General features: G+C 37.2%; 1 protein-coding gene across 3 annotated transcripts in view; it reads right to left on the reverse strand.

Annotated features, from left to right (window-relative positions):
• Positions 1-11,787, reverse strand: part of tsnare1 (T-SNARE Domain Containing 1) — a 139,884-nt gene that overhangs the window by 94,714 nt on the left and 33,383 nt on the right. For all 3 annotated transcript variants that reach the window (XM_016475270.1, XM_016475269.1, XM_016475271.1), the window contains exons 3-4: positions 2,491-2,568; positions 2,313-2,382 (exon numbers count right to left, since the gene is read on the reverse strand). In XM_016475270.1, the coding sequence (XP_016330756.1) occupies positions 2,313-2,382; positions 2,491-2,568 (148 nt within the window). The remainder of the gene's footprint in view (positions 1-2,312; positions 2,383-2,490; positions 2,569-11,787) is intronic.

Raw genomic sequence — 11,787 nt, forward strand, 5'->3', positions numbered from 1 at the left:
CTTCAGGGTCATATGATCCTCCAAAAATTTTAATTTGCTAATTTGGTGCTCAAGAAACATTTCTTATTATTACCAATGTTGAATACAGTTGAGGTGTTTAATATTGTGGAAACCGTGATCTGTGCTCTGTTTGATTGACAGGCATCATTACAGATTAATATTTGTTTTAACCGTGGTTGCAGCCTCACTTGAGAGCTTCTAAGACATCATTGCATTTCTGCAGGTTATTAAGAACATTTATAGATTAAGTCACACAACAAAATACCCACAAAGCACACAAAACAGTCTTTCTCTTCTATTGCCAGTCTCTGAAGTCCACTCTGTGTCAGTACATTTTTAGCGCACTGGCAGTCCATATCTTGGCTTGCCTGTGACATTGTAGGGTGCGCAAATGTTTGTATATGTGTGTGTGTGAGGAAGTTTTGGGGGGTGGGGAGGGGGGCAGTCTGCCAGGGCCTTTGGGCGACATATCGCCATCTGGGAGGTATGACCCTGGAACTGCGAGGTTTCCGTGGAAACTGGCTGTAATAGAATCATGACTGGGGTGCAGCAGAGGGCAGAAAGTGTAAGAAAATGGGTAGAGTCAGAGAGCGAGCGACAGAGAGAGCAAGAGAGGGGGTTGCTGTCAAGTGCCCTGTTTGGAGCAGCAGGATTAAACCTGGCACGTAGGGAAGCACATTCAAGGTCAACTAAGAGACAGCAAAGGAAAAAAAATAAATAAAAAATACGGATAAATGTGAAAAGCATGAGCTACAGTAAGTATGATATTTAAAATATACACTCACTGTAGCTGGTTTGCTCATGTTGATATTTATGGACTTCCGTTGACTTATGAGAGAAGTGTTATTGTGCTATATGTATCCTCCTTAACACATCGCTCATGATGAGACAAACGAATAGTTCACCCAAAAATGAAAATCCTGGCATTATTTGCTTCCCTTATGAACATTCCAAACACAGCTAGAACGGAAGTCAAGATTTACAGTGAATAACGATCACTTTGTATCATATGGCTTCAGAAAACTTGGAATATAGCACATGACTCATACAAACTACTTTTATTAGACTTTTATGTTGTTTTTGTGTCTTTTTAAAGCTAGAAAGCCTTGCTTTCCATTCTTTGTAACTGCATGGAAATAAGCGAACAGCACAATTCTTTAAAATCCACTTTTTGTGTTCTACAGAGGAAAAAAAGTCAGGATTGAAACACCTTTTTTTGATTAACTGCTCCTTTGAATCATTGTAATTAATGGTGAATGTTCATACACCAATATTTGAATATTTAAGTATATTTTTATAATAAAAAGTAATTTATTTTAAAATTAAAATGTGTCACCAAAATGTTGGCATCCATCCCTAATGGAGAGTTCAAAAGACTGAAAAAGTGAGAGATGCAAAGAAAAAGCGAGAGAAGCAGGTGCAACTTTGTTACATGCAGACGCTAATGAAGTGGATAATATATATATCAGATCAGATATATCCCAGATAATCAGATATTTTCCACACTAGACTTTTCACATCAGCTAATGACTCAGGTGTGCTTGAGACTAGCTGTCTGCAATAAACCTACACTTCATACAATTCCCTACAAGACAAGACTGTAGCAGTACACAAGGGAAATGTTACACGGTTATGCAGTTTGTGATATAATTTTAGCTCATAATTCTTTATTGTCTAGCGTGCAGTCACTCCACAAAGAACAGCAGAGTATGTAGCAGTAGAAAGACATTGCTGCTTATCTCATTTGGTTTTAAGCAGCCAATCTGCCCAAGGCTTTATAGCTAACAATAGATTCATGTTGCGCCCTAGGGATGGCGATTCTTCAAGGGAAATAAAAACAACCGCACACACACTAGACTGTATTAGGTTTTCAGTGCTTTCATTAACAAAAAATGGTTGATATGATTGATGATCCGCCACTGGACACAGATTGTGTAATGCATTTCAAACAACAGCAATTTCAGACAAGCTACTTTGTCATCTGAAAGAAATTTAGTAATTGTGGCATCCTGATTACAAAAGTCAGATGAGTAATCAATACATGTTGGGCGGTAGGCGATGAAACAGTGAGAGTGAGCACTCAGATGTTGGTCAGTTTCAAAGCACTCTATAGAGAGTCAGCAAAAGGGAAGCTATTAAAACCACTGAAGGCCAGTGAGTGAATATCATGAAATCATAATAGCACAAATCTGCTTTTCTCTACTGCAATAAAAAGGTCCTGGGAGTTATTTTTTTATATAGGTGTCAAGGTCTAATCACCTTTAGCATGCAATCTTATGTTTACGTTTGTGTGTGTGTGTGTGTTGACTTACAAACTCTGCCGTAGCTCTGCTGTGTCTCTGGATGTTCCCAGCGATTGAAGGTTCTTCTCTAGTGTTACCACTGAAAAGAACAGACAGAAACTTCTGTTTTTAAATTTGTCACTTTCACCTCACGACTCATACCTTATGCCATCCAAGTTCCGAATATTTGGAGGCTTTTTAAACTCACCGTTAGCATTGATCTGAAAGATGTTAGAGGAGGTTTCCTGGAAGACATCTTGCAGCTCTGAGGGACTGATTTGCGTAGCTGTAGAGGAAAAACAGTATTTACATATTGACAAAATTTTATTTAAATTGCAAGCACAGCCTTTAAAGATGATGTCTGGTAATTTATTGGATGTTAAAATTGTATCCCAGCCAATTTATTCTAAATTAGTGATATTAAAACAAATAGTTCAGACTCAAATCTGATTGGATGAGCATGAAGGATCATGTGATTCTAAAGACTGGATTAATGACTGCTGAAAATTCAGCTTTGCCATCACAGGAATAAATTACATTTTAAAATAGAAAACGGTTATTTTAAATTGTAATATTATTTCACAATATTACTGTTTTAACTGTATGTGTGTATATATATATATATATATATATATATACACACACACATATGTATATATTTTTAAATAAATTAGTGAGCAAAATATTTACTTCTTTCAAAAACATAAGAAATCATTTTACAAACCACTCATTTTTGGTAGAATATTTATGTATTTATTTATTGATGTATTATAAATAGGACAAAGAACTTTGTAATTAATTATAAATATTTATTCATTATAATATACACAATACATCATTTATGTTTAGTTATTAAAGCAATAGGCCACTTGAGGCCATGCGTTTAGGCTTTAGGAAACTATCACTATAATTACACAATGCTTTGACTAAGATTATGCATATAGTTTCTCTTTATTTAGCTGGCACATTCATGAGGGTCTCCATATTTCAGCTAAGTGAAGCCAAACAAAGCAGAATCAAAAACACACCAGGTTTCTGGGCAGTAGCTAGAGTCGTGAGCCACCAAAATGGGCGTGTGGGCACAGTCATTTTCTTCATCAAAAGCATGTATCATGCACACCCTCATAGGAACAGATAATCATCAAGAGCTCTTAATAAAAATCCACTGCACAACCTCTGTATCAATGTACAACGCACTGGCGCTTTGCACATGCACACAAATATGTCGTCTGTCAGCTTTTGTCTACCTCTGCACTCAAAATGACTGTAATTGACGTGCTGTTTTTCACAACTCTTCATCTGTGCTCTAATGCACTCACTCTTGAGAGGGGAAAATCGCAGGCAGTCATTTGCGCATATGCATATTCTACTCTAAGAGAGGGTTTGGATTTGGTACAGAAGACACAGGTAAAGACAGAAAGGAGGAGGAAAAGGGAAGAGCAGCAAATATTCCTGTCCATGATTCTTGTTGGTCCACTGAAGCATGCATGCGGCGCCCAAAATAATTAACTTTTTTTTACAAATAAGGGAGAAACCCTTCAGGAAGAAAAAAAGAACTCATGAATGCTGCTCAGGAGGATGCTAGAGGGAGTCGAAACCCCCATTTATTTCTACAATCATGCTTCAATTACCATTAAAGCAGAATGTTGAGAGCTTCATGGCATCACACTGAGATTCAAAAGTATTAGGAAAAAATAAATCTAAATTTAGCATTACATCACTCGCTCACCAATGGATTCTCTGCAGTGAATGAGTGCCATGAGAATGAGAGTCCAAACAGCTGATAAAAACTTCACAATAATCAACAAGTAATCCCCACGAGTCCACTCCATCAATTAACACCTTGTGAAGTGAAAAGCTGCATGTTTGTAAGAAACAAATCCAACATTAAGGCACTTTAACTTTAAACCATCGATTCTGGTTTAAATACCAGAATTATAATCCATAATAATGATTCCTCCAGTAAAAAAAATGTCCATTTACTGTCGTCCTCTCGCTTCAAAATCTACCAACATATTTATTTAAACTCTGTGTTGGGCTGTTTTCACTTGTAAATGGTGGTTGTTCTGTGCATATTTCTCTCCTGATTCACATGAGACGACTTTTTCAGCTGGAAGCAGATGTTTGTAAGTTAAACTTGTAATGATGGATTTTTTATTTTTTTTTAACAGACAGCTCTTCACTTCACAAGATGTTAATTGATGGACAGGAGTCATGTGGATTACTTGCAGTTTATTATGATGTTTTTATCAGCTGTTTGAACTCACATTCTGACGACACCCTTTCACTTCAGAGGATGCATTAGTGAGCAAGTGATGTAATACTATATTTCTCCAAATCTGTTCTTAAGAAGAACTCATCTACATCATGGATGGCCTGAGGGTGAGTCATGTTTAAGCAAATTTTCATTTTTGGGTGTTATTTCTTTAAGAATGTTTCATCGTAAACAAAAGCCTCAGAATAGGACACATTGTTGACTGTAACAATGAGCTGACTTGTATAGGCAATATCAGTAAATATTGATCATCACCGAAATGTTCTCAATGCTAAAACATGATAAATTACATTAATAATCAGTTCAGGAGCAAGAAAATGCAGACTTCTTGACATTGCACATGTGAATAATAGTTCAGCAGATTAAAAATAAAAATATGTTACGTATGAGTATTACATGACAGCGAGAAGCGTGTGACATTATCTAATTGACTGCTTCCAGCCAGATGTGTGTGTGTGCACTACAAAAGTGATAAGCTATTCTCAGTGGATCATTTTTTCAGGGAAACAACCTTTTGTGCCCTTACTGTTATCTCCACTGGCCTCCAGCTATGCGCACACCTGTCATTCTCTCTCCTCCATCACCGTGATAGATGGATGTTCCAAATTCATTCCACTCTGCATTGAGCAGTATCCCTTCATATACAGTAGGGGTGGGCTAAGAAGGAGGAACCACAAGTGCACTACTCCCTGTGCGCATGTGAGAAGACCCAGCAGGATTATCTCTCACCCTTTTATAAGACCTAGATTCAGCTAAACTGACATCACACACACACTTATTGTGTTGGGAATCTGACATTTTTCCTATCGCCTATGGTGCTATTTGTCTATTTGTTATTTGTTATGTGTCTGTGCCACAGTCAAATATCATTCTAGTTGTTCCGTGTAAACTGAAACTAGAATATTTTGAAATATTATTATATAAGGCATTTTATTTTCATGTATACCGTAATAAGTGGAGAATATTGTAAGAACACAAAGTGATTACTAAAATAACCCATTCATTTCTATGTGGAAAAATAAGAAATTAAATAAAGAAATATAAAAAAAAAAAAAACATACTGACATCTTTTTAAACTTCAATATAAGAAAACAATAATAATTTTAGCATATCAAAAATTATATTAAAAATAAATATTTATTATACACTATCTGGCTTTTGGCTGACTGCAATAAAAATATATTTAATAAAAACTTCACTAGCAACTGTCTATTGTTCTATTGTTATTATTGTTTCTGCAGTGCATTCAGCTTATACCATTCAAGATATAGACTCTATGGACAAAATTTGAATGATGTGAAATCTGAATTACAGCACATTTACATTCAAATAATAATTTAAGGTCCTGTGAGTGACAAATGAGGCCACTGTTCAGCCAATCACAAGACTTTGAGGTGCTTTCTATCTGTCAATCATTTTGCTATATCTTTCAGGGGTGTTTTGTAAAGAGGTAGTGTGTCTAATTCAGTGGCTAAGTTCCAGAACATTGCTTAACTTGAAACTACACTGAACCCAAAGAACAAAGTGGGGGAAAAAACAACAACAAAAAAAATGTACAGTTAATGTGCTCTGTGTGTGTAATTTGCATTAAGCCCGACAGATGTCTTTTTTCAAACAATGGATGAGTAGTTCACTTCAGTATGTTATATTTCTGCATTAAAGCCTATATTGCAAAAGACTGTGTTGACAAAGAGGTTTAAAGCACATTTTCTATGTTGTGTAGCTATGCTTCTGCTACACAACACCTACACTACAGGACAGGTACTACTTAAGATGTTCTCTGTATTTCTCAATTTTAATTTTATTTTAACTTCATACTTTTAAGCTTTTTTTTTAAGCTTGGAAAACTCCCTTAAACTTAAATAGAATGTACATTCAAAATGTAACCACGATACTATAATGACAATATTTACATACTTAATTGTGATCATTCTTACATTTTTATTTATTTATTTGTTTATTTATTTGCATTATAAATAATATACACTCAACAGAAAACAAAACACAACGAGTGTCATGAAAAAGGTTCTGGCATTTAATTTAAAATAGAACCAAATCCTAAAACCTGAGGCAAGCTTATATTAAAACTTTGAAGCTGATAATTTCTTCTGGAAATGGAATTCTACTTATCTATAATATCAATATGTTTCAATAATTGTATTAAATCATATACTTGTTAGATCCTTCATGAATCAGCTAAACTTTGAAGATTAATTGAAAACAGAACAGAATGTCATAGATAGATATATACATCTACAGATATTTCTATCTATAAAGCTGGCACAACAAATAATGTCCATTTTCTTTTAAAATATAATAGAAAAGTGCGGAACATGATGCAAATTCAGAAGGGAAAAAGCATAGTCTATCACGGAAAGTTATGGAAAGTAGAAGAGCTCAGAAAGTGCATCTTTGGATGTGAGAGTATAGGAGCCTCTGGAAATAAACAGAGACAAAAAGTGTTGTAGGAAATGCTGAAAAACAAAACTACAAAACACTTTCTCTAGTCTGTGGTGAGAAAATTGATCTTAAATATCTGGGACACAGGACAAATGAACTTCTGCCCTTTCTGAATTGTTTGTCGAGGCTGCAAATGCAGATTCTGCATGGTGTTCAATTATACTCTCAAATCAGGAAATTACTTAATCAAAAGCATTCTCCTTGTTATGCATGAGGTCAGCATGTGGCTCTCTCTCACACACACACACACACACACTCACTCGGAAAAACGCAAACTCAAACACTAGAACGTAATCCCATGTATTGCCTGAGAGCTGTGACAGAGGGTAAAAAAAAAAAAGCTGAGCTGAGGGAGAGAGGGGTTTATAGGCCAGAGATGGCTGTCAGACGATATGTGTGATACAGTGTGAGATGGGTCCTTATCCCCGCAGTGCAAGCACCGGGCCTGTCGCACATTGACTCACTAAGGAAAGCAAAGCATGTATGAATGCTTGAAGAACTGACATGGTAGTTTTAGTCAAAAAATGCTGAAATCATCATTCAGTTTTTATCCGTCTATTATTATAAAGATATAGGTGTTATAGGTGTTTTCCTGGTTCAGGAGGTTACACACAAATAATTGCACAACACCATCACATGACTTTCTGAAATAATAGATTCTGAATTCCCAATCATGACATGGAGCAGTATAATTTCTGTAAATTTGAGAATTGTACCAATACCACTTTTATGTCTGTTAGAGCAACAGAAAATAATTCTGCCAGGACCACTATCATCAAAGATGATTGACAATTAGCATACAGTTTGGATTGGCGGTATGGTTCCGTTCTGGGCAAGAACTCCCTGTGCATCCATGCAGCCTAGCATGGATGAGAGCAGGGAGAGCAGCGATACCCCCCACCCCCCAGGTAAACGGAACAGAACCAACATAAATGTATTGCAGATATTGTTAAAGTTCAATAATTTTATGTACACATTTTAGAATTAGTCTGATACAAAGGATAATCAGAAGGCTGAATCCTGACTGACAGAGGAGGAGCTGGAGATGGAGGAGGGTACTTAGCTATTAAGCAATGCGAAAACTGCTGATAATACTGAGGGACCTTATATATGAATGCTTAGATAGGTGTCATATTCCTATAGGTAGATGGGGATCATTAAAATAATGATTTTCTATTTTAATATATTTTAAAATGTAATTTATTTCTGAGAAGGCAAGGCTGAATTTTTAGCAGCCATTACTCCAGTCTTTAGTGTCACATGATGCTTCAGAAATTATTATTATATGCTGATTTGGTACTCAAGAATCATTTTATTAATATTAATTATTATTCTTTTTATTATTAATAATATTGAAAACGTTTGTGCTCCTTAATATTTTTGTGGGGCAAGAACAAAAAAAAAAGTATTTTAATATATATTTTCTGAAAATAAGTCTTAATATTTTGCTACTCAAGTAAATTTCTGCTGGTGTAAGGATGGAGAACAAGACAAAAATACTGATTAGGGAAGTTAAAAGGATCCATGTTAGGATCTAAATATGTTCAGTTTAGTTGATTGCTTTTTTAAAAATACTTAAAAACCCAGCCTGAAGTGCATTGCATATTGCACACGTTTTTTTGCTGTCGTCATCACCAGAAGTCACTGTGTGTTTTAGGTTGCGTGCACAGCATGAGCAGCTCCAGTGAGTGCGTTGGTAGGTGCTTTGCACCCTCCTTTGAGTCTTCTTATGCAAATACACACACACACGTGTACACCCCACACATATAGAATCTTTAGCTGTGGGGATTTCGGTACAAGGCAACTACTCTAATCTGTGAAGATAACTTTGTGGTTCTCTCTGGAAAGCGAAACTCAAATTTAAAGCCTGATTCTTCATGAGATAACTCCAAGTACTTTGACGTTTCAGTCAAAGAAGAACACACAAAGAAGGTTATTGAGTTCAGGAAATGTAGCCTCACACAGAATATGTACGAATACTTCAGTCAATCAATTCTCTCCAAGAGAAAAGGAGTGCAGGAAAGAAGATATTCAAATTTGTTTAAGTCTATGCCATAATGACACCATTATGCACTTATATTGACTGCTATTCCAGTATCTGTGTACTATGTACAATGAAACTACCATTAAAATTAATGAGAATGTGTTTTCCAGGTATTTGAGACCTTTTTGGTGCAGAGAAATCCATAATGTGCCCAATTAGGTTTGGTTTATTCAGCTTGGACACCAACCCAAAGACAGCTCTTTGGACATTTTGCTCATTTTACAAGCGAAAGCGCAAAAACGAGGCTCAAGTATGTTAATGGGTATTTAACACATAATGTTTGACATTTCCAGTCTTTCTCAGCACTTAACTTTTCACTAAATGTTATGAAATTTGTTCTCATTACACTGATGTAATCTCACAATCCATACTGAAATGTACTATAAGACCACCTCCCCAAGCCCACCAATTACAACGCAATCAAGACACTGACGAACAACGTGGCCTTTCTAGGTGATCACGGAATGCTTGATTACTTCTGTGAGCGAAAGTACCTTTATTCCTTAGTTAATTTGCCTTTCACATTTTGTCTTGTAACATGCAATGTGGTTACAGACAATCATACTGGTTTACGTGCAATTGCACTCCGAGAAGTCTGAGAGGGTTGCAATTCATAGAATGAGACAAAAGTGCAGTAATTGGACATGTATGTAAAACCCAGACAGAGATTAAAGATCACATAGCTTAGAACAGGCAGACAATAAGGCCTGTGTTTTGTAGCCGTATGTATGTGTGGTGTCAAGCTGTTTGTTCTACTTTCTCTCTCTCTGAACGAGTCACGACACCTGAGCTCATTTCTTCCTTCTGTTTGGATCTTTCTGGCATGGACGGACAGCATGCCCCGGGTCTGGCCACTCATGACGGCTGTGTGGTACCTGCTGGTGTTTCAGTGTCCCTTCATTAGTTTCTCCACACAGACAGACCCACCTCACAAACCTCCCTAATGAAAACAGCAGAGGCTGAAGCCTCATCCAGACGCGGACTAACCACATGCCCTGGGCTCTGCTCAGACGGTCGTCTCATGACAAGAGCCTTTTTCTGTGTGCTGTGAGGGAGGAGGGAGACAATAGTGCACTTAACCATTACTGAAAAAGAAAAAAAAAGATTCACATGGTGAGGACCATGACAGGAGTAGATATGGTCAGGCTGTGCTGTGACAGCGCCTGCAGGTAGGCAGGAATGATTGAAGGAAGGAAGGAAAATTAAAAGAAAGTGAGAACGGGATGGCAGAAAGAAAGAAACAGCAATGGCAGAAAAAAGAAAGAAAGAAAGAAAGAAAGAAAGAAAGGGGAGGGAGTGATAAGAAAGAAAGAAAGAAAGGGGAGGGAGTGATTGCAGAAAGACAATGAAAAGAAGGACAGAGAAAAAGAAAGTGAGAGAGGAAGGAATTGATGGCAGAAAGAAAGAAAGAAAGAAAGAAAGAAAGAAAGAAAGAAAGAAAGAAAGAAAGAAAGGGGAGGGAGGGAATGATTGCAAAAAGACAGAATGAAAAGATGGACAGACAAAAAGAAAGTGAGAGAAGAAGGAATTGATGGCAGAAAGAAGGGAAAAAAGGAACAAGAAGCAACAAAAGGAAGCAAGAAAAGGCAGGTTCCATGTGGGAAGGTAGGCTTGATAGAGTGATGGCAGAAAGACAGACGGAAGGGGAAAAGGAAGGAAGGAAGGAAGAAAACAAACAAGCAAGAAAGCAAGGAAAGATGAAATAGAAACAAAGGTAGAGAGAGCAGGAGAAAAAAACAGGAGAGATCGTTGGTGCTGCTTAGCTGGAATAGAGTGAAGATGGACAGGAAGAGGAAGGAGAATGACGGCGGTAAACGGAGTGACAGAGAAAGAGAGAGCGATAGAGGAAGAGAGAAAATGGCAGAGAAACGCATATGCTGCTGGTGGGGAGTTAAAAGGTTTGGCAGGGGAGAGGTGGGGAAAGATTAGCTCGACTGACAACTCCATTAGAGACTTAACCCCGGCTTTGATCATCGCCTGAGCCCCTCTTCAGCCAGCCTGATGCAGGATCCCAAACATAGCAAAGCTGACAGCCTCCTGAACGCAGGTCTGCCTGTGATCAAAGCCATGTCTCTTAGAACTCAAGCTGCCTCACTCTATTGCTGTTGTCCTGTGGGACCGGCAGCAGACAAACGCTCAGACTAAGAGAGAGATCTCACAATGTGTGATTTACTGAGGTCATGCTGTGTGAAACAAGACGCTATTTGCTTTTGCATGTTTTGATTGTGAGAGGTTCTGTGCGAGGAAGATGTTGTTTTCCTTTAAGGTGTTCTCTTACATTTGTCACACCCCTTTCTCCTGCACGGCTCTGATAAAAACATAAATTCTACTACAAAAACACATGCAACAAAAGGCACATGCTGTTAGACTGACATTTCAGCTGCTCACTTTCATACCAACATGTTCCTGTAAAACATATTGTATTCATGCAAATTAATTCATATGAACTGAATATGTCGCTTAAATTCACACTTATGACACGGCCCGTCATGCATGCCATTATCTGTATTACACAACAACCGCAGGAAGGCATAGTGTGCAACAGTTTTTCTTGCTCTTACATTGGTTAGGTTAGGTTTTCTTGGATATTTCTTAAATACAATTAAAATAAAACAATAAACAATCTTTCATTTCTATGTACTGTATATTTACATATGTTATCTGTGCATAGTTGATGTTGTGTGTGTGTGTGTGTGTGTGTGTGTGTGTGTGTGTTGTGTGTGTGT

Source organism: Sinocyclocheilus anshuiensis, unplaced genomic scaffold, assembly GCF_001515605.1.
Source record: "Sinocyclocheilus anshuiensis isolate Anshui unplaced genomic scaffold, SAMN03320099.WGS_v1.1 scaffold2170, whole genome shotgun sequence".
In the NCBI taxonomy this organism is placed as follows: Eukaryota; Metazoa; Chordata; class Actinopteri; order Cypriniformes; family Cyprinidae; genus Sinocyclocheilus; species Sinocyclocheilus anshuiensis.